This window comes from Heloderma suspectum, chromosome 2 (genome assembly GCF_057233095.1).
Source record: "Heloderma suspectum isolate Gila_16-S chromosome 2, 16-S_ref, whole genome shotgun sequence".
NCBI classification, from domain to species: Eukaryota; Metazoa; Chordata; class Lepidosauria; order Squamata; family Helodermatidae; genus Heloderma; species Heloderma suspectum.
In genome coordinates, this window is record NC_139459.1 from 97,381,102 (window position 1) to 97,405,778 (window position 24,677).

Here is a 24,677-nt window from a genome sequence, read left to right on the forward strand (position 1 = left end):
ACATTTTCCGTAGAAGTGAAGTGATGCACCTTTGTGAATAATGTGTGGTATAGTGGATAGAGGGAGGATTGTACCTGGACCAGGCTGTTCAGATCCCACTCAACCATGAAGCTTATTGGGTGACCCTGTGCCAGTCATTATCTTGTTGTAGCCTAATCTGCCTCATAGGGTTGTTAGGATAAAATGGGAGGGAGCGGGCTAGGTATACTGCCTTGAGCTCTTTGGAACAAAAGAAGGATAAAAAAGTAACAAGCCTAAAACATGGTGATGTATTATACATTCTCAAGAGCCACACACAGTAGCTGGTCCCTTCCAAGACTGGCAAAATAACTTGGAGGGAGGGAGGTGTTCAGCATTATCTAGCATTACTTGTGGAGAAGTAGCTTTTTCTGTGAGTAGCTACTGCACGACTAGGATCATAGAATCATAGAATATTAGGGTTGGAAGGGACCTATAAGCCCACTGAGTCCAGCCCCATTCATAACATGTGAATGACCCAGCCATCTTTGCAAGGGCCAGATGCATGAATCTTTTCCATGAAGTCAACCCTCCCCTTCCAGGAAGGTTGGAAGCCACTTGCAGATAGACAGCTTCCATTTAAAGGTTCCCATACTATTTACTTAGACTAATTTCTGTTATCTACTCCTCTGTTTAAAATTGCATGACTGTGGAGGTGGTTCCCCAGTGATTTATTAAAATCACACAAACTAATGGTCCTTCAAATTGTGGAAGAAGCATGCTTTGGGGAATAAAGGTATTTACTGAAGGAAAACTGAGCCTTGTGAAAGAACCTATGATGGTGATTGTACAATTTCAGTGTCCTACATGTTTCTATCATCAGGTATAAAATTGACGCTACTCAAGAGAAGAAAAATGACATTTTTATCTGCTGAGTAATTGCCTGGAGTGGCTTTACTCAAGAGTTTGGGAACAATATTAAATCCTCATTGTTCTTGCTTTTCATGATAATGGCCAGCTCGCATGTCATAAAAACCCATGGTTAGCAAACAGTGGATTGTGGGAAAAATGGTTATCAAATCAGGTAGGTCTAAGGAGAACCAAAATGCAGCTGTGGAAACCAGACTTAACATGGCTTATAAAATCTTTTTTAGGCTGCAATCCTATATTAACTTACCTGGGAGTAAGTTCCATTGAACTCAATGGGACATGTGTGTAAATTTGTAGAGGACTGGCTGCTCTGGAGCCATATTTGGCTGAAGAACTGGGTAAAAATACTGTAAATAAACAATAAATAATACTGTTAGGGCACAATCCTATGCACATATTCCTACAATTCCCAGCATTCCCAAACTAGCCATGCTGGCTGGGGAATGCTGGGAGTCGTAGTACTTTTTTTCTGCCTAAGCATGCATAGGATTGCTCCATTAGTTTTTTTTCACTGAGTTGGGGTTAGTACATACCATATAATTTTGTTCATTGTAGTGTTTTGCAAGTATTCCTCCTTTATCTTAGGATAAGAGTGAAGTGGGGAATTAGTTGGATGGTTTTTCCAGGCTATCCCGAAATTATGTTTCATTTTACATAACTGTTTCCAGAGATAAGTTAATGTTTATAAAAATGTTGTCATTGAACAAATCTTTAACATTTTTTAGAAATAGTCAACATTTTATTAAAAATTAGCCTAGGCCCCATTGTGATAGAATAAAAACACATAGAAACTTGCAGTTAATAAGTACTCATATATTTTTTTTAAATTATTGATAAAAATGATGCAATTATTTAATTATAGCATAACTTACTAAGGAAAGCCCTATGTAGTGATAACCAGAGATTTGGAACATAGAGCAGTTTCATAAACATGATGAAATGTGCAAACATTTATCATGAACCGAGACATATGGACCACAATACTGTGAATACTGCAAGTGAAACTGTGGCTTTTCACTTGTGAGTTTTGGAATGCGCCTACAAGAGTAGACCAATTAGTTTACATGGCTGTCCAGTTTGCAGACAATAACTTCTGTCCCCAGTGAGACTTGTTTCTGCTTCATTTATTTTTAACAGTAAGAATTCAGACCTAGGTACCAATGTGACAACTTATCCATGTCTATAGAATGAAGACGTATAAGCTAGTAGGACCAGTGCCTCTGGTGGTAGACATTTCAGTGTATTAATAATGATAATAATTCTATACCTCCCCATAGCTGAGGCTCTCTGGGTGTTGCATGACTAAGGGTGCAATCCTATGCATGTTTAAGACAGGAAAAAGTCCCACAACTCCCAGCATTCCCCAGCCAGCATCCTATCCTAATGCTTGTAAGCCTCCAAACCTGGATGTTTATGGGTATCCAATGCAGAGTTGGAGGAGCAATGGAGGCAATCTTCACTTCCACACTCCTTCCACTCTGGGATTTCACTAGATGGGCTTTTTTGCTCATCTACTTGGGGTGCTGTGGATGGAGAGGGAAGGAGGCTGGAGAACCCTGGGGATACTTGGTAAGCTGGCCTCTCCAGTCCCCTCCTCTCCCCGCCCACAGAAAAGCAGTCTCCGCGAGGCAACTGACGTGGTTGTCTCCGCTCTGGCTGCCTGGGGGAGGAGGCAGGGGCAGGGAGTGCAGATTCCTGGATCTGAGGTTGGAGCACTGTCTCCAATCTCGGATCCAGAAGTCTGATATACCCTATGGCACCACAGATGCTGTCTAGGAGCCATAAGATTGCTCTCTCCATCTTAGATCATTGCCCTGTAAAAACTTGCACATGTTCAAAACAAGATTAATAAGCGTTTATGTTTAGTGTGGTATTTACTGGGAGTCTGCAGCCACCCTAACAGGAAAACTTACTTTTCTCAGTTTAACACATTTTTAAATGTACTTAATGCACACTAAGTACTCCTATTCCAGTTACTGTTACTCAGAGCAATTGATTTAGAAGCAAAATATTGCAATCCCAGAGAAATCCAAGCAGCAGTGCATACTTGGAGTCTTGGCTCATATGTTTCATCATACAAAGCTGGGAAGAATTGCATGGAGGAAAAAGTGCCTGTCTGCAATGTGAATTGGCTCTTTAGTATTTTATCTGTTTTTTAAAAATTTATTTGCTTGCCTGCTTTGTATTCCACGTTTCTATCAGCAGAAATGGCACTCAAGGCAGCTTACAATCATAGATAAATAAAAACCTGATTAATAAAACAAATACATTAAAACCACAATTAAAAACACAACAGTAACAGAATACAAACAGCACCCAACCCAACAGACCCTTACATGCCAAAGTCCTGCTTGAATGAAAATGTCTTTGCCTGCCAGTGGAAGGACAGCAGAGTGGGAGCCAACCTAGCCTCCTTCAGCAGGGAGTTCCACAGCCTGGGAGCAGCCACCAAGAAGGCCCTCTCTCGTGTTGTCACCAAACACATTTCTGAAGGCAGCAATGCCCAAAGAGCAGCCTCTCCTGAAGATCTTAACACTTGGGCAGCCTCATATGGGGGAAGGCGGTCTTTCAGATAGGTTCTCAGTCCTCTAATGTTTTATTTAGGGACCACTGCCCCTGTTCACATCGAACAGCAGGCATCTTTAGACAATTTTTCTTGCAACATTGTAGGTTAATTTCAAAAAGTGATCTGAATTTGATGAAGAATGTTAAACTGATCTCTAGAGCATATACCATTTGTGAGTCCTTCCTGTTTTATGTGACAAATTTAAATGTGTTTTTACTCCAAACAAGAATCAGTTCTGTTGTTTAATGCAAAGTTAACTTGCATGGGTCTTTATCTTTAGTTGGACTGGTTTTTACTAAGCCTTCAGTGGCTAAAGTCAGCACTTTGTTCATTTATATTCACTTTCACTGTAAGTGTTGGGACAGTAAGGCTTCACATTTTGCTTCTTAATAAATATGTACTAATGTGGATGTTGTATTGCACTGCTTATGCTAAGCAAGGGATGCTGAGATATCCTTCAAACTTGGATGTGTTGGAACATTTGCAGGAAACTTCCAAAGAGCTCTGAGAAACGTATGTAGATCTCCGGTATTTTTTTGTCAAGCAAATGCTCAGGGCCAAGACATGCTTATTTCACACACACATCCAACTAATATGTGTCAGGTTCTGCTTTGCCATTGCTTCACTGAAAATATTCATTACCAACTGCATTATAAATCGTTCCCAATTAGAACTATTAGAACTTGTCTCCGCTAGAACTTGTCTCCATTACCTTAAGGTCATCTGCCAAGGTCTTTCTCCATGTACCTCTTTGATCAGATATGCAAGAGAGGCTTTTCTCTGGAGTGGCACGCTTGTTATGGAATACCCTCCCCCAATAAGTTTGCCTAGCACCAGCATTGCTATTATTTAAGTAAAAACATTTTTATTGCTCAGGAATTTTAATAGATTTTACTGAGAAGTCTGTTTTAAAGTTTTACCCGTTGTTTCCTTGGTTGTGTGGCAGTTTTGTGTTTTTTCTGCTGTACACTGCTCTGAAAACTGATATGTTGAAGGGTGGGTATAATTTTTTTAATGAATACTACTTGCAAAATTACTTGTGTCATTATTATATATATTTGCTCTTGGAAATACAAGAGTATGACCAGTCCAAAACAAAAAACAATACTACCAACTGCAGCGTGTAACCTCTGGCATATAATAATCGGATAAAGGTGCACTGTTGTCTTTTCCAGTGTTGCCATTATAGTATGCAGTTTGCATTCCTAATAATGAACGTGAAGAAGTGAAAAAGTTAATCAGCAACTCCTTTATCTTTCTGACTATTCATCTTTAAATATGTTGTCCCTGTTAGAAATCACAGGACCAAAACCCAGTGTAGTTGATGAACTTTGGACTAGGGGCACTACTGAAAGAGAACTTGGAGTGTGTGAGATCAAAATAACATGAAAATCCCAACGCATATGCTGTATCCCAAGATTATCTGTGTAACTAATAATATGCCATTAATGTTAATGTTTAATATATACTTAGCTCAGTAATTTCGGCCTGTGTAAAACTGTTGCTTCTATAGGATGTCACAAGAAGTAATTATTTGAATATCACAGCCCTAAACTTAGTGAGGCTTTAAATAACAGAAGGAATAACTGATAGCTCCATTTTGTAATATGAAGCAAGGATGCAAAATGACTATGCCACCTTCTTCCGCCCTTTAAAACTTAATGAAAGTGGCTGTGTTTTGTGCTGTTCTGACACATTTCCTTGGTGTTTAAAGTAGGTTTGCACCTGACTATATATGAAAGGAAAGAGGCAAAGATACGTCTAATGGAGAAAAATCTGTGTGAAATAACTGCAGCTTTAAATATTTAGAATGTGTTATGAAACCTGCTTTCCAGGTTTAAAACTAAGTACGGCACATGCTCGAGAGCCTTACGCTGCAATCCTATGCATCTCTACTCAGAAGTAAGTCCCATTAAGTTCAGTGGGATTTACTTCCAGGTTAGTGTGAATAGGCTTGTAGCTTAGTATTTGTGATGGCAACTGAGTAGAGAAGTAAATGACCAGTTCTTCCAAGTCCAATTTTTGGAACGTATGTTGCAGTAGCCAGATTTGTGGGGCTTGCAAGGAGACCGTGGGGCTGTTTGCATGACATGACAGCCCGCTGTCTGTGGAGCATGCGGGTGGCTGCCATTTTAAATATGTAGCCTAGTGCCCATAGGCACCGCAGTTCATTGTGGGATAAATAACCCACGACGAGCCACAGTTCGAATCTGGATCCATATGATAAATTAGCAGGGGCTTCTCAGTGCTATGAATCATGTTGGCAAACAAAGAATGCCTTAGCTGAAATGGCTTCCAGAAAGCTGACTGATATTGTGTACCTTCAGTCACCTCTCTCCTTCTAACTTTCTTATGCCTCAGAGCTCCTCATTGTTACACTGAGTCTGACACTTCTTGTTACGTGAGTCTGACATGTAAACTTGTTCATAAAGTTGGAACGCTAAAATATTGAACTGACAATATTGTATTATATTAGGATGTTGAAGCTGTTGTAGTGGTGACTGTTGAACATGTTTGTAACTGGTGAAAGCAAGATTCAACTATCTGAAAGTAGCCAGTTGCTAACAAACTGATATTAAAATGTATAATCAGGAGCTAAGTACTTCTTATATGGCAGTTACTTGGTTATCTGTATCATCGTGCAAGTGTCAAGGAAGAATTTAATGCGTATCAGGTGCAGATGTGTAGTTGTATGCCCCTAATATCTGATAATATATGCTATGCATGTATTCTGTACTCTTACCTGTATGTGGATGATAAAGACGTGCATGATAAAGGACAAAGAAGGCAGGGACCTAACAGAAGCAGATGAGATTAAGAAGAGGTGGAAAGAATACACAGAAGAACTATACAGGAAAGATCTTAATGTCCCTGATAGCCATGATAGTGCGCTCACTGAACTTGAGCCGGACATCCTCGAGAGTGAAGTCAAGTGGGCCTTAGGAAGTATTACTAACAACAAAGCTAGCGGAGATGACAGTATTCCAGCTGAGCTATTTAAAATCCTAAAAGATGATGCTGTTAAAGTGCTGCACTCAATATACCAACACATTTGGAACACTCAACAGTGGCCACAAGACTGGAAAAGGTCAGTTTACATTCCAATTCCAAAGAAGGGCAACTCCAAAGAGTGTTCAAACTACCGTACAATTGCGCTCATTTCATATGCCAGCAAGGTTATGCTCAAAATCCTACAAGCTAGGCTTCAGCAGTATGCGAACCGAGAACTACCGGAAGTACAAGCGGGGTTTCGAAGAGGCAGAGGAACTAGAGATCAAATTGCCAACTTTCGCTGGATCCTGGAGAAAGCAAGAGAATTCCAGAAAAACATCTATTTCTGCTTCATTGACTATGCTAAAGCCTTTGATTGTGTGGATCACAACAAAATCTGGCAAATTCTGAAAGAGATGGGGGTCCCAGACCACCTTACCTGTCTCCTGAGAAACCTGTACGAGGGTCAAGAAGCAACAGTAAGAACGGGACATGGAACAACCGATTGGTTCCAAATTGGGAAAGGAGTACGACAAGGCTGCATATTGTCGCCCTGCTTATTTAACTTATATGCAGAGTACATCATGAGAAATGCCAGGTTGGATGAATCACAGGTTGGAATTAAGATTGCCGGGAGAATTATCAACAACCTCAGATACACAGATGATACCACCCTAATGGCAGAAAGCGAAGAGGATCTAAAGAGCCTCTTGTTGAGGGTGAAAGAGGAGAGTGCAAAAGCTGGTTTGAAACTCAACATTAAAAAAAACGAAGATCATGGTATCTGACCCCATCACTTCCTGGCATATGGAAGGGGAAGAAATGGAAACAGTGACAGATTTTATTTTCATGGGCTCCAAGATCACCGCAGACGGTGACTGTAGCCATGAAAATAAAAGACGCTTGCTCCTTGGGAGGAAAGCTATGGCAAACCTAGACAGCATAGTAAGAAGCAGAGACATCACCTTGCCAACAAAGGTCTGTCTAATCAAAGCTGTGGTTTTCCCAGTAGTAACATATGGCTGTGAGAGCTGGACTATAAGGAAGGCTGAGCGCCGAAGAATCGATGCTTTCGAACTGTGGTGCTGGAGAAGACTCTTACGAGTCCCCTGGACTGCAAGGAGGTCCAGTCAGTCAATCCTAAAGGAAATCAACCCTGAGTGCTCATTGGAAGGACAGATACTGAAGCTGAAGCTCAAATATTTTGGCCACCTAATGCGAAGAGAAAACTCTCTGGAAAAGACCCTGATGCTGGGAAAGACTGAAGGCAAAAGGAGAAGGGGACGGCAGAGGATGAGATGGCTAGATAGCATCACTGATGCAATGAATATGGACTTGAGCACGCTCCGGGAGAAAGCGCAGGACAGGAAGGCCTGGCATGCTATGGTCCATGGGGTCACGAAGAGTCGGACACGACTGAACGACTGAACAACAACAACAACCTGTATGTGGAATACTAAATGTATTATAATGGCTCATTGACTTAAACCCTTTCCTGTCTGGAATTAACTTAGAATTGCTGCTGTAGTTGACTAAACCTTGTGACTCAGTGTTCTCTCTCTTTTTTTAGATTTTTTATTCATTTTTTGCTGCACCATTTCTATGTTTTATTAGGTATTGAAGAAATAGCCAAGTGAACCCATAGGAAATATGTTTCTTTTGAGGCTATAACTCTTATCCAGCCATCATTGCTCATAACTGGAGACACTGTCCTCACTGTAAAAAAACAAAAACAAAGCCATGTTATACTAAAACCGATTTACGATGGCCTGCTCCCTCTTAAAAAAATATGAAACACAGATCCCCTTTTCTGTTTTAGCACAGTAATTTTGGGGAACTTATAACAATGTTTGTGTATATCTTCGTTCATATTAAATATAATTGATATTTATGCCTCATATGGTTTTGCCACTGCATGTCTTACATGTGTAATAGATGTGGGTGTAATGCCTTTGTGTGTGTAATACTGTTAGGACACAGTATAGAGAACCACAGAAATGACCTTCTGAGCCCAGTGAGATTTAATTTTTTTAAAGCCTATCCCTTTTCCAGTCCCATTTTACTGCCAGGTATTTTTGAAACACAGGAGGATTTCCAAGGTGTGCACAACATAACTTTAGGACAGGCACCCCCCACTGCATCTCCTGTTGACCCTCGCCGCCACTGCACCAGTGAAATCTGTGGCAGTAGCAAAAAAATCAGTTACTGTTTCAGAGTGGTAATTAGTTACCACTCCGTATTGGTTTGCCACCAAATATTGACAACAAACCAGCAACCTTTTTGCCAGGGTGCAGTGGAAATTTTCACAGGCCACCGACAGTTGTGGATATTACATTCAGGTCAGTCATAATTCACTCTAATAGTTAACTTTAACTTTGGGCGTACAGTGGGGCTGCCCCAGGTATGCAGAAGTGTAGAAGCATGGTACCACTGATCTTGGAAGTATATAACCATCATGTCTAGTAGCCATTGGTAGCCTTATCGTCCATGAAACTGATAAGAATGTAACAAGGAAGGCTTGGGGAACTGCTGGGACTCACCAGGTCTTCAAGGCTCCACATGTAGACGACAGCTGCAAGAAACATTCTGGGATAGGCCATAAGTCCAGCTTGCTGAGCAGAAATGCTGCAGCTTATCAAGCTGGGGCTAAACCAAGTTGAAAAGGCAGAGTAGTAGCAGCTCATGAAGGGGAAATGGAAGGAAAGGCCCCGCCAGGAATGATTGAACAGTTTGGAGGAGGAGGCTGGAGGAGGAGACAAGCGGTAAGATGATCGCATAGTAGAAAGTAAGAAGAACAAAGAGGCAAGTAGAGAGCAAGAAGAGGGACCTCTGAGGGAAGGAGAGACTCAGCTGGAAAGTGGGAGCAGGCAGTAGGGGCTGACAGACAAGAGCAGCTCTGGCCAGACACAGTGGAAATGGAAGGCTTGCTCTGACAGCTGCTTCCCTCAGCCCCAGAGATCCTATGCTGATCTTCATGCACCTACACCTCCAGGGCCTCGATGGAGACTGGGCAATGATAACCTTTGTACTTAAGCACCCTCTGGATAGGGGTGAATGCTCCTTCCTTGTTCTCCTTGACCTCTCAGCGGCTTTTGATACCGTTGACCACGGTATCCTCCTGGACCGGCTGGAGGGGTTGGGCATTGGAGACACTGTATTGCGGTGGTTCCGGTCCTTCCTCTCCGGCAGGTACCAGAGCGTAGCACTGGGAGAGGAGGTTTCGGACCCGTGGCCACTTACTTGTGGGGTGCCACAGGGTTCCATCCTCTCCCCGATGCTATTTAACATCTATGTGAAGCCGCTGGGGGCTATCATCAGGAGGTTTGGGGTGCAGTGTCATCAATATGCGGATGACACGCAGCTCTACCTCTCATTCAAATCTTCACCAAGGTTGGCCGTAGAATCCCTGTCCAAATGTCTGGAGACGGTGAGTGGCTGGATGGGGAGGAATAAGCTGAAGCTGAACCCTGACAAAACCGAGGTACTTTTGGTGGGAGACAAGAGGAGGCTGGGGGATGTTGACCTGGTGTTGAATGGGGTACGGCTACCCTTGAAAGACCAGGTCTGCAGCCTGGGGGTCATTTTGGACTACCAGCTGTCCATGGAGGCTCAGGTGTCAACTGTGAGCCGGACAGCGCTGTATCAACTCCATCTGATATGGCGGCTGCGCCCCTTCCTTCCCGACCATCTGCTCCCATCGGTAGTACATGCCCTGGTCTCCTCTCGTTTAGACTACTGTAATGCGCTCTACGTGGGGTTACCCTTGAAGACGGTTTGAAAGCTGCAGCTGGTACAGAACGCGGCGGCTCGTCTGATTAAAGGCAGCCGCCGGCGAGATCACATCACTCCAGTGCTGAAGGAGTTGCACTGGTTACCAGTTGTTTTCCGGGCCAAATTCAAGGTGTTGGTTTTGACCTTTAAAACCCTATATGGTTCTGGCCCAGCCTATCTTAAGGAGCGCCTCCAGCAGCACCAGACAGGCCGCTTAACAAGATCAGCCTCGGATGGCCTTCTCTCTGTCCCATCAGCCAGGACAGCTAGACTGGTGGGGACGAGGGAGAGGGCCTTTTCTGTGGTGGCCCCCACTCTGTGGAACTCCCTCCCTAGGGAACTCCGCCATGCCCCCTCTTTAATGAGCTTCCGTCGTGCATTAAAAACGTGGTTGTTCAGGCAGGCATTTGGGGTGGGTTAGGGTATTTAAAAAAAAAAATTATGGTAGAATTTTATTGTTTTAAATTGTTTTATGGTGTGTTGTACATCACCCAGAGTGGCTGGGTGACCAGCCAGATGGGCGATTAATAAATTTAATAATAATAATAAATAAATAAGAGTGGCTGTAGTAGAAACGTGAGGTGGAGAAACAGAAAACGGGAGGCTCCCAAGTCCTTATTCCCCAGATGAAGGTCATAGCGTATATTACTTGATCCCACAATCATGAATGAGAGACATAACTCTTTGCCTTGAAAAGGAAGCACTGGGGGAGGGAGGTTGACTGCTAGTAATGTAAACAAAACTTGCTGCATCCAGCACTTAACTGAGCACAGTATGGTAATGGAGATGGGTGCTTCAGTGTTCCCCTCCCAAGGGAGGCATGGACAAAGACCTGTGGGATTATACCCTTAAATAATAAGCATTTGGTTGTTTAGGAAACATTCAATACCCCTTAAGTATTGAAGGAAATGAAACATTCAGATTTTAAATAAAAAAACAAATACTACCCTAATCTAAGACAGGCAGAGATTTACATCCATCCATTAAGGGTGCTGATAAGATCATCGAAAAACATGTCATGAAGATGCAGGTGACTGATCTTTGCCCTAGCTCCACTAGTATGGGAGAGAGGGACACTAGAAGAAGAGTAGCCATAAAATGGGAATTGAAGTGACCCCTGCAGATGTTCAGAGGATACAGCTATCATCTAAAGAAAAAATGGTTCAGCTAGAGATTTGGCTTATATAAGGAAACTCATCAAATCTTAACAAGAAGTATCCAGGGTGAAACACAGACATATGACTGAGAGACACTGATCCTTTGAGCAGCAGGGGAGCAAATAACACTTAGGCAAAGGAAGACAAGAAGCTACTTAGATCTAGAATCTCTTTTAAGTCAATTTCTGGAAGTTCATATTACCCCAGGATGCAGGAGTGATTGTCATCAACAGCTTCTTCCAGGAACAGTCTTCTCAAAAGGGGCAGGGCTTGTCTCAGTAGATGTGAGAAAAGTTGACAAGTCATTGTTCCCAGAAACAAGTACACTTAAGAAGATGCAACAAGATGCCCTGACTTATTTGGAATAATCAATTACTATGGGCACCCATGTGTAATTTTTTGGTATACATGTAGTTTTTAGCCACAGCTTTTAGAGAGTCAAAAAAAAAAAAAGGGGCCGCGGTGGCTTAGTGGTTAAGACGCTGAACTGCAGACTGGAAGGTCGTCAGGTCAGCAGTTCGAGACCCGAGTGCTGCGTGACGGAGTGAGCTCCCGTCTTCAGTCCCAGCTCCTGCCAACCTAGCAGTTCGAAAGCAAGAAATTGCAAGTAGATAAATAGGTACCGCTTCGGCGGGAAAGGTAACAGCGTTCCGTGCACCTCGGTGTTCAGTCATGCCGGCCACATGACCACGGGAACGTCTTCGGACAGCGCTGGCTCTTCGGCTTAGAAACGGGGATGAGCACCGCACCCTAGAGTCGGACACGACTGGTTGGGGACACCTTTACCTTTACCTTTTTTTAGAGAGTCAAAGGATGTTTATAAGAATCCATGTTCAGTTACAATCAAGGTGTTATCCAAATGTGTTTAATACAGTATTTTTAATTACCTCGCACACATATTCATGTCCTGCCCTGCCCTTTAAGGAGTCTGGGCCTGTGTACATGTTTTCTCCCTCTTCCCTTAATTTTAACCAGGATTCTAAACATAAATACTCAATCATTGTGACCTGGTTTGCATGACACGTCAGCCCATCAAGGGCTAATTTACCCTCGAGGAACTGTGGCCCACACCGGCCACCATTATGACTGTGCATCCCTTAAACAGGGGTTGTCATGTGAACCTGGCCAGTGGGGGCTATTTGAGGGCTAAACACCCCTTGTACAACCCACGGTCTGTTGTTGGGTTATGCGAGGATTGTTTAGCACTCAAATACTGGCTGCGTTTGCACGATAGAAACTCCTGATTGGGGATTGCATATTCATAATGGTGGCTGGCATGCACCACAGCTCCTCGAGGGTAAATTAACTCTCAGTGGGCTGTTGTGTCATGCAATCTGGCTCATCATAGCTTACATGAGCCATCGTAACCTGGAGCTCTGCAGATGTGTTGGACTACAAATGCCACTATCCTCAGCCAGCATGGATTTAAATTAACAACTGGTAACTTTCATGTGAAGCTTCCCACGCATTAAGATCTGCATCAGAGGCTTTTCTATGGCTACCACCTCCATCAGAGAATAGGCAGATAGCTACTGGGGGAAAGAGCCTTCTTAGTGGTGGCACCTGGCTGGGCTACTCTCCTGGGCTGAGATGGATAAGTTTTAGATGCCAAGCTAAGACTTTATTTGTGCACACATTCCTTCGATTTTTAGCTGTTGTTTTATGGTATTTTATGCTTGCTTGTTTTAACACATTTTTCCTTTGGTGAGCCACTTTGAAAATGTAGGATGATGTGAGGAATAGGAAGTGCAAGTGTCTTATCCTTTCTGATTCCTGAACTTGTTCATTATCATACAAAATAGAAATTTTGCATCTCTCCTTAGCCGTCATGTCATATGCATGCTGACCCACATGTCTTATGTGTGGGTGTGTTGTAATGGAGGAGGGACAAGGCTTCATAAATGTTCTTATTCTCTAGTTCAGGAATTTCAAATTATCAAAACTTTAAAACCAAATTTGAGAAGCTTGCAAATAGTCAGGTTTCATTATTATGTCTCGTATGGCTGTAATACTATTGTGATGATGTAGCTAACTGCTTCCTTATTGATGGAGTGAAATATTTCCCCAGCTGCAAGGAACTATGTTGTAAAACCAGTTTTTACATTGTGCTTAGAAGTATTTCATCGTAAGGTTATTGTGTTTATACATTTTCCAAGATGACGATGACGGGGATTGAGTAATGACAGTAGTGACAGTAATTTTAAGTTTGAATTAATACATAAATCCAGTAGCACTGTAAAAAGGGAACAAGTTCTATCTTAAGCCAGACAAATGAATCTGAGCAACTGATCTATTTTCTGTTAATATTGTAGTCTAATTATGCATCTCTATTTGAATGTTTTGCAGGTACAGGAGAAAGTGGCAAAAGCACATTTATCAAACAGATGAGAATCATTCATGGTTCAGGATACTCTGATGAAGACAAAAGGGGGTTCACAAAGCTTGTGTATCAGAATATATTCACAGCAATGCAGTCCATGATCAGAGCTATGGATACACTCAGAATCCCATACAACTACGAACATAATAAGGTAAGCTTTCTGTTTTAAATACGCTGCCGACCTTTTTCCAACTATAGTTCTGGGAATTGCATCAGATGACTTTGAATTCATCTGCTTTACCCAGTTCTGGAAGGAAAAATAGCATAATTTTTAGTGATGCCAAAACAGAACTCCTCACAGCTCTGGTATTTTTCCTTGATACACTTCCTTCTGGTTGCAGATGGTGGCAGAAAGGTGTCTACAGCAAATGTTCAGTGTAGGTGGAGAGGAATACTGTGACACTGTTTAAGGACCGATCTGGTGAAGCTGCTTCTCTAGCTTAGTTCTCACTGTGGTAGGTGTTAAACCTATCTGGGATTAACTACTTCAGACCACAAGTGGGAGCTCACATGCCTGAATGTTCCCTGCTCCGCATAGAAAACGAGTAGGATTCTAGCCTATCTTCTCCCTAATGTGCTAGTTGTCTGTGTGAAAGGAATCGTTCTGTACAGAGGCGTGTTTAATCATGTGCGCTCCTGGCTGCAATCTGAATTGGTATAGTACAGACAGAGATTTACCACCTCCATGAGAACTAGGCCTTTGTGATGCACCCATTCTTGACCCATAACACAGAATGGGGTTGCCATGGGCTTCTGTATTGGGAACGTGGCAGCATGTCTACTACTTGAGTGCTGCTGAGATGGATAATGTTATCGTTGTCCCCAGTGAAACGAGCAGTGCTTGATAACTGAATAAATCTTTCAGTAGTCCCTTCTCCAAAATGTCTTCAGCAAGAGATTAAAAAAAACAGTTCCACAAAAGGCTATTAAGCTTGTCTGGTGTTTACTTATGGAAGAGGACATGAGATCTCGAGAGAAAGAAGTTTTGTGAAAGTAACTCAGCAAGTATACAAGGATCCAGACTGCTCATTGATGACTTGGGCTAACATAAAGCCGGGTGCACAAATGGTTTGGAGTAGGCTCATGGGGGAAAACTTTGTCTCAGTTGCACCTCATGCTAAGGTATACTTGGAATTTTTTTTACCAACTGTAGGCCTTTCTTTTCTGACCCTGTGAACTATATAAAGTATACACTGGAGAAATGCAGTACTGAATCTTCCCCATGGTTGTTTGCTCAGAGTGTGATAGTAATACTTAAAAAAACTTTCTGGGCATTCTGTGTCTAAAAGAAATAGTGGAATGTTAGCTTTAAAAAGTACTGAACGTTGTATGCATATAGAATACAGGAAATTGATTCCTTGGTTTCATGTGAGAAACCTCGCATTTGGTAACTAGTTTTGTGCAAGATGAAGCATTAACGTCACTGACTAAGTTTATCACAACACTTAGGTCATGATCCTATGCAGGTTTAGACAGAAAAAAGTCCTACAACTCCCAGCATTCTCCAGCCAGCTGGGAGTTGTAGGACTTTTTTCTGTCTAAACCTGCAAAGGATTGTGCCATTAGCGTCTGTTGAAGTTTCTGGAATTTCTCATTAAAGCAAAATGAAATAAGGGGGAGAAATCCAATTAGAGCCATTTGTCTTATCCCCAGTTGATATTATTTTGAAGTCAAATGGTTATTTAAATTCAAATGTCTATTATTGTATGGCTCGCAAGGATTGCGTGAAACTTAACAATACTGACTCCAAAAATATATATTTTTAAGTATTGATGATATATTTTTGTCGTGCCCTTATTAGTGCTATGGCATCCCTTTAAAGGCTTCCGCTTATTTTACTTATTCAACAGGTCAGTTTCATGGTAATTTGTTTGATCAGGGACCTCCACTGTATAAGTACTTAACATGATTGTGCAATTTGCGGCGGTTAAAAACTCTCTTAAGGTATATTAACAATTGTTTCAGCTAGAAACAATTGTAACATTTACCTCCTATCCATTAAATGAAAAAGATCATGTACCACTGAAATAGTGCTTCAGTTTGCACTTTGACAAAAGCCAGAGCACATGTCACAACCTATCTGGGTGTGGTGATGTATGGGTTTTAATTTGGGCTGTGAAACTTGGAATTATGCTGGTCTGGCATCATTGACTTTAATGGAACTATGGGTTAATGAACACGATACATTTGTCATATGAAACAAGTATTTGAAATATTTGAGGGGAAAAATTAAACATGCTTAAAGTGCCGTTGTCATGAAGATCCCCCCCCCCAACTCCATGAAGGTTTAATCAACCAGTATTTTCACCTTGGTTTTTTAAATGGCACATTTCTTCTACTGTACTCTATGTTCCTGATTGTACCTTAGGTAATTATACTTGGAGAAATACGGTAGCAGAAATTATGCAAGACTCCTTCAAGGATCACTTGAACAGGAGTCTGTGGAATATTAAATAAGCCTTTTAACAGCTTTTCACACCTGCAGGGCTCATTTTGTAATTTCTCAGACTGCACCCTGTACAGCTCATATTTGTGCAGAAGCAGTCAGTTTCTAGCCTGCTTTGTGCAGTTATTTTAATAATAGGTTATCTGACCAAAAAATAAAATCTTAGGCTATATATCTTAAGGAAATGTCAGTCTGATAACCTACCGTTTGGAGAATGAAAGTAGATATTCAGACCCTTGAATAGCAATAGATGTTAAGCAGATCGTACTAGCAATAGATGATACATGGCCTCAAATATTGAGGGTTCTGTGCCCCTTGTCACCTTTCCGTGTGTGAATGTATATATATGTATGGCCTTTCCCCCTTATTCAAACTCTTCATCAAGAAAACATGGATCCTGTGTTCAGAAGTAACATATACATTATATCCCTATAAATTGAATCTATTTTCATACATGGAATCCAAAAATTTAACATAATTTTTAATATATTTTTTTAATATGTGTAAATGTTAAGTTTTCCAGTGACTGGTATTGGAGCAAAGCTAACCTTCACAAAAAAAGAACAAACAACCAAGTGACAATCTTGGCTTGGGTTGGGTGAGGAAAGTGCTCTATAGCCAACACATAAAGCAATCTTCTTCTCCAACCTGGTTTGCTCCAGATGTGTTGGACTACAGCTTCCATCATTTCAGCCAAATAGTCATGCTGACTGGGATTATGGGAGCTGGAGCCCAACATGGCTGGATGAAATCAGGTCAGGAAAACAGACATAAAGGAAGGGAATTGGGAAGGATATAGATGGCTCCTTCCTTGACCACCTTCCCCACTCTAGGTTACTGAGTGCTTCCCCATGTTTTAAAGCCTTCTTCAGTATGTTGAGGAAATACACCAAGTGTTGTATTGGAATTGCCCCTGCCAAAGAAAAGCCTCTGTTATATAGCATATGTATATACATGAAATGGTTGTTTATTTATTTATTTATTTATTTATTGCATTTATACCCCGCCTTTCTCCCTCTCGCAAGGAACTCAAGGCGGCTTACATTATCCTCCTCCTCACCGTTGTATCCTCACAACAACAACCCTGTGAGATAGGTTGGGCTGAGAGTCTGTGACTGGCCCAAAGTCACCCAGTGAGCTTCCATGGCCGAGTGGGGACTAGAACCCGGATCTCCCGGCTCCCAGTCCGTTACTCTCACCACTACACTACACTGGCTCTCATTGTTGATTGGGACACATGTAGGAATTAAAGAAGCTGATGACAGCTTTATTCCGCTTGTGTGATAAACATTGCCTTTGCATGGTTATTCTGTCCATAGCGTGGTATAAATTATAATCAGCCAGAATGTAACATTGAAGCGATTCGCTTGAAGCACTATTTTTCCCCTTACCCTGGGTCTTTTAAAATGAATAATTTAAAGGATTTTGAAGCAAATAACATTGCTGTATTTGTGTTTCTTCTCTCCCTTTCCAGAAATAGATATATAGGATATGTATAGCCTAGTTTGTCCCTTGTCTGTATTCTGCCAAATTTAGAGTCACATCCTCTTTTACCGTCTTCCTGTAGAGCTTCCTGTGTTACTTGCACGTTGATGATACTGTGTGATTCAGCAATGTGTGTGGTGGTTTGCCCATTTGACAACAGATAAGGTTAAAACTAGATACAGTATTTATGTCGTTCCTTTGCTCAAATCAATTTGTTCCAGCCAAATGAAATAAATTATCTGGCATTCACAGGGAATATATCAGTTTAACCACCGTACAGAGTAATAGACTAAGAAGGAATCCTGTTTAGAGTGCACCTCTAGCAGTCATTCAACCAACTGCTTCACAACACCATTGTTTCCATTGCCATTCAAATGTTTAAGTGCCTTGCATTGCTGTCCTACAACGGGAACAGTGTATTTGTTCATCATCACCCAAGTTGAAGCCCATGGTGAATTTGTCCATCTGATTTGCATATAGTTATGATTTCTTAAAATTAGGTGCATATGTTTGGGAGATGCCAGTCCGTGTTTGGTGGCTGATCCCCATCATTACCATCCATTTCAGCAAGCTGGAGTTAGCAGAAGATGTTCTCCCATAACCATAAATTAAAGGGTATCGTTTGGTCCCATAAAATCACAAGATTTAGAATTGGGTCAGCTCTTTCAGAGCTTTTGTTTAACGACTTGTTCATGATCAGCACAACAAATATGATTGGTCAAACATTTAGTAAGGCATGAGGGTGAGAATAGATTTAAGGTGAAGTTCACATGCTGAGGAAATCTTAAATGATAGCCAATTGTGATATTCTTCTTGCCTCTCTGGTTTCAGAGCCATAAATACTTGAACATTTCTATGAGAGTTGAATTAATGTGTGAATACAGAATTAGACATTATCTTGGCAAATGCATGTTCTCAACCTCACATTTGCTGATATAACTGCTCCCACTACATGCATTCCAGTTAAGGAGAAGGTTGGCTGAAGGGATTCTTAATCCCCCCCATGCCTTTATACCCCCCTCCAAACTTTTCCTCTCTCAGATGAATTTACTTTTGGTTTTGGAGGCCAGCTGAGGACAAATACATTTTGGGCTGTGTGTGTCATTTGCTGGGGAGAATTAGCAGACAATAGAAGGATCCAGCATCCCTCTCCCACCTTCAGATTTCTCCCTGTAAGTGCCACAACCCCTCAGATTATTGTTATGGGGGAAATGCAGGGCTGCCAATCCCGTGTTTCTTTTGTAATGTCTAATACTGCTTGGACCTGATGCCTATATCTGCCTAGCAGTATTGTCATGGGACATGCTAATTCTAGTCCACTATTAAAACACCAAAGTCTTTATTTAGAAATTTGTAGGTCAAATGTAAAGAAAACTTCAAATGAGAAGAAACATCTGCATGTAGTTGTCATAATTTTTAATGTGAAGAATGTTATGTTTAGTAATACAAACTAGTCATATCTAGTGAAATATTTTTAATTATGTGAGCTTATGAAATCTGGTGGATTTTTAATGAGATATAATTATTACTTGGTAGGAAGTCATAGTAAATTCTTTGCATTGTGGATCTTTTCTGTCGTCTTTCCCAATGAATGGTCATTATAAAGTCTCTGTAAACCTTGTAGGTGACTCATTCTCATCTTCACCTTTTCGACTCCAAATTATTCATCTGCTGTTTTTATTTGCTTGAAGAAGTAATAGAATTATATGAATGTGTTCTAAAGGAGAAACAGGAGTGAAAACCAGTCTTTACAATCCAGTAGCAGGTTGACAATCTCTGAAACGTAGAATTCTGCTGGTAGTGTCAGAAAGGAAAGGCATATTTGTACAGTCTAGGAGCCTCAAGCTGACTTTCAGCCAAAGGGTTTCCTTCTTATGAAAAACAGATTTGCTACAGACTGCCATAAAGACAAAGACTTTAGATGGCATGGATCAACTTGGCTAATTTATTCAGAGGACTTTTACTTCAAAGAATGAAAATGAGGTACTAATAGCAATTTCTAATAGATCTATATGACACACGATATCACAGAATTACATGTTGGCTATCTCAGTTACATATTAAAATTAAATAGAATGAAGTTGTAGGAAACAAATAATAGACTCAAAGAACAATAAGTCACAAATAAGTAGCTTGTTCTTGAGCTACAAGATTAAACAACGCTTTGTCCTGACCAGTATTTTTTTGTATTAACTTGGAGATGTAGTGAAAGAGCCTTCAAGTCTTTCCGAAAGACTAGCTTTAGGGAATAATCCTGTTTCATATTCTCTTTCACCAAATATACCTTTGAACAGGGCATGACCTAAGGAGAACTTTTAGTTTCTTCACAATAATAGCTTCTGCAAGAACAGCTAGAATAATCTTCTCTCTTACAAACAATAGAGTCTGTGTACTTGACAGAAACTACAGCTTCATGAGTTTTTCTGACAGACTTGTGCTAGCTTTTGGGTCGGACAGGATAGCCAAGTTGGGAGATCTTACAGGCCTTTAATGTCAAATATATGGTAAAGGGACATAAATTCAGATCCACATGCAGCAGGCATTTGCCAAGTTCTGCAAGGAAGAACTTGGAGTTTGGAAAACAGATCTTGTTCCTTGATCATTTATTCCTCTATAAAATGAAAGACAGGTGGCTGTAAAACATTCTCTCTTGGAAATACTTAATACTGTCCTTATCTATGTTCAATAGCTGTTGCATATGTAAAGTAAGTGGAAACTCCAACACAGGGCACAATCCAGCCAATATTAAGGAATTTAATGTTTTTTATTTATTAAAGAATATTTTTAGCTGGCTTTCAAAGTTTTCTGAAGGTAGTATACTGTATATAATAAAATAAATTTAAGCATAGTAGTATTATAACAATGAAATGATGAGCAGAAAAACAATAACATCAGACTATTTCATTATATTTCAGCTAGTCACTTTACCATGACATATAGACCTAGTTCGCACATAATGCTAACGTGTCATTTATTTAACCCATGGTTACCCATGGATTGTTGCCCTACCCAGGGTTTATCTGACAAACAAACAAACAATGCTTTATTTTTTTTCAATCCTTGGGTTCTGTCACGTTCCTTCGTCCTCCCCCTTCGCAATCAACACACTCCAAGATACAGGGCTTCAGGCTCACTACTTTATTAGTTAATGACTAGGTTCCTTAAAAATGCAAATTCTAGGAAACTCTCAAGCTACAAAGGAAACAGCTACTCCACACTATTACGAATACCAATAGAGGAGCTGAACTGGAAGCTAGAGAAGTTTCGGGCAGTTTGAACAAGAACTTCCCGGCCAGACTAGCTTAGGGGGGATGCCCCTCTCTTACAGTTGCTCCCTCCTATGTAAGCTATCACGCATAGCCAACCTGGGGGAGCATCTGAACTCTGTCTCTAACTTTTCCTGCTTCGCTTTACAACAGACCCTAGCATCCCTCAAGTCACACCCCTCACTGTCCTCCTCTCCAGAGACCTGGGTTCTCATGGAGGAGGAAAGGGGGGGCCCTTCAGGCCGAGCCATCTGTGTGCCAAGGTCTTGAGAAGAACACCTTGCCATATCTGAGCTTACTAGGGAGGGAGCCTCCCCCTGTTCTGGCTGTACCCATTCTGAATCTGAGCGGCTAGCTATCTCCATATGCTCAGATTCATTCCTGACAGGTTGCTTGCTTCACTCCTCTTTCAACCACCCCCTCCCTGTATCCCTAATGCCTTTGCAGTGCTGTAGTACTATTGTATAAAGCATCTGTTGTTGTTTTTACTACTATTGCCCGCCAGCTGTGTAGCCTGGCAAAAAGACCCATGAACAGCCATTCTAGGTTCACACATAACAACAACCTTTGGTTTAAATAACTCAGAGTTTACAACCCAACAACAAACCATGGGGTTTTTTTTCTCGGTTGTTTGTGTGTGAACCAGGTCATAAAAACCGGGCCACTACGAACAAGTATGAATATAATCTATTCGCATTAAAAGCAGTCTGAAATAAAAACGTTTCTAGAACCGTGTTGCCTAAAAGACAACAAGGAGGGGACTGATCATATTGTTTGAGGGAAGGACGTCCATAAATGTGAGGGCATAGCTGAAAAGGACCTATTTCTTATGCCCACCAGCCTAACTTCCCTTCCTGGAGGGCATATGAGCAGGGCCTCCATAGCTGATCTCTATGCAGGTTTGTATGGGCATAAGCAGTCCTCTAGCTTGGTACAAAACTGTTAAAAACTTTAAATATCAAAGCCAGCACTTTGAATTGGGTCCGGAATTGAATAGGCAGCCAATGTAGAATCAGTGTAATATGGTCCAAACGTTTAACCTTTGTCAATGTCTAGGCTGCCGCATTCTGCACCAGCTGAAATGAAGCTTCCCAACCATTTTCAAAGGCAGCAGCATGTAGTGCTTATGGGGCTGCAGCCTGATCTGGATGTAACCAGATCAGTAATTGGGGCAAGACCCATTGTATCCAGAGTTCAGTGATTTAAGCATGTGATTTTGGATCATGTCCTAAGACAATAATATGTAGCACAATAATGTTACCTGGGAGAGAGACTACAACTGCATTGTTTTTATGTAACTACACTAGATCTGTAATGATGGACAATAAGTGAGCTGTAATAGCACATGGGAATGGTTCAAGTGCAAATTTCCTTTTTGCAAAAACCAAGGGAACACATACTGAGCCTTGCTTACGTTTTTCAGCTGTTTAGGTGTTGATTTTATGGGGAAATATGCAAGTTTAGAAATCCTCTGGATGTTGACTTTTCATCATTAAAACACTTCTTTGTCAAGTTCAAACATAGGCAGCCTCCATCTATGCCAATTTCAGATTTATTAAATTCTTTTGGAGACCATTTCTCCATATCTAAATATGACAAATTTCAGTCATTCTCGGAAATTGCCATATTCAAATATATTTGATTTTTTTTTCATTTAAGTGCTTTATTTTTTTGCCTCAGATTTAAGTTACTCATCCTTACATTTTTAAAGGCTCTTTAATGTGCACCATGGTGATCTGTCTTCACCCTTTTATTCTGTTTTCCCTCAACTCCATACAAACTCATATCCAATTCTCCCATTCTTTTTTCTTTTCTTTTTGAGAGAGAGAGATTTGGGAGTCTCCATACATGCATCCGTAGGCTGCACACCTAGGAGCTGCTTCCTTATATGGCTGGCTCTGGTGAGAAAGGAAATTCAAAACTACCTACCCAAGCATGCATGTTTATAGTACGTGCATGCACACATGCCGTGTCCCTTAGTCCACCACCACCCACCCAGCTGCAGTGTGTGCTGCTGCTAATATCAGGAGAATCAGTGGCAGACTTGGGATGAGCAAATGTGGGACAGGTTTAGAAACTAAATCACAAGGAAGACATAGTGAGTAGCCAACAAAAGTAGTATGGCACCGGTGGTGCCTGAGGCAGAAAGAAATACAGAGGACTGTGGGTAGATATGGCACACCTTCAGTAAACTGTATGTAAGGAAAACTCTCTGCCTTTTGGGAAGTAGTACTTGGGGGTAGAAATCATCCACTTAGAAGGGAAAGAACATAGTTGAGATCTGATTGCTTTGTGTCAGTTGGTCATGCACTGTCAATTCTTACTCCAGTGAAAGGCTTCCTGGGTTGTGTAGTGCAGCATCACACACACACCTTTTTTTTTTTTACTTCATGTTGCCAGTTACCTTGATCCATACTTTGGTCTTGGTTTCTGATATTTGGGCAAGTATATATGTCTGACATTCTAAATGTCTCTGATAGTATAGTGTATGGCTTGCTATTTCTCTGTAGGTTTTGGCTGACCATTGTTATCTAGGTAATACCTTGAGTTAATGGTCTCTTGTTGCAAATTTGATAGGAAACTACCTGAATTTGGAACATTTCATTGGTGCCAGTCTCCCAGCTGAAATATTACTCTGCAGGTTATGTAGCCTGCCACTTGAGTCTTGATTGCATATATTCTTCCTGTTGTTTTTGCAGCTTGCATCTTTAGGTTTTGTTGTGCAACTTGGTTGAGCCTTCTTTCTTCTACATTTAAGCATTTCAGTAGGGGGCTAATGGGAGATAGGCATATATTAACAAGTGGGTTAAAAGCTTTACAATGTAAACTCCCAAATACAATAAAGCATAACATCAGCAAAAAGAAACAGCAGATAAAACCATAGAGCTAACAATTAAAAGGCAATTCAGAGGATCCCTGATACTAATAAAAGCCTTAAGTGAACATGATGGGCTTTGCCTAGTGCCTAAAATATAGCAAAACCAGAGAGGGATTTGCTATATTTTGCTGTATTTCTCCCCAGAGGTATCTAGGGAGAAAGTTCCCTTATTTGGATTCTCCCACTGCAAAGGACCCCTTACACAAACTGCCTGCCTGACCTCCAAGGGCAGAGGTACCAAGGGCCTTTGAGGATCTTAATTGACGGGCAAGCTGATCTATGTTTACATTAAAAAGGTGAGTTTTATTTTGTCAGAGGAATGTATCTAAAAGGCTTCAGACAGACTCCTACCTGGTTTGGGTGCAGCAGCCATTATTTGCAAGATATAAAAATCTCAAGACAAAATGGATTCCATTTTAGATAATAGACCAATATTATTTGTAAGCCTTTAAAAACAGTGATAGCCAACTGATTTTGCAAAATATACTACCAATATTCCACGTTGCAGACATTATCCGTGGTTTTTAAAACAAATTTCAATAAGTCCAAGAAGCTAGAGGTCATATGTACACAGAAGCAAGCTTTCCCATGTGTTTCCCTGACTTGATGGGAAACCATATATGTAAAGAGGTGCCTCCCATGGTACAGCTGTTCAGTAGGAGTCTGGATTTAGTCCCCCTGATCTCCTTTCCCACCAAACAGCTAATGGCTATGGTTGCTGATATTTTGACAGGGCTATGCATGTGCAGCTGGATTGGGGTCAATGTTTTCTTTCCTCTACACCTCCCACACCCTTATTTTCTTTTTATGTAATGTCTTTTAGAATCTGTTCTGTTCTTTATAAGAAAA

At 41.1% G+C, this 24,677-nt stretch overlaps 1 protein-coding gene across 2 annotated transcripts in view; it reads left to right on the forward strand.

The window, feature by feature from the left end:
• Positions 1-24,677, forward strand: part of LOC146352519 (guanine nucleotide-binding protein G(q) subunit alpha) — a 122,801-nt gene that overhangs the window by 41,731 nt on the left and 56,393 nt on the right. For both annotated transcript variants that reach the window (XM_084834251.1, XM_084834252.1), the window contains exon 2: positions 13,720-13,904. In XM_084834251.1, the coding sequence (XP_084690377.1) occupies positions 13,720-13,904 (185 nt within the window). The remainder of the gene's footprint in view (positions 1-13,719; positions 13,905-24,677) is intronic.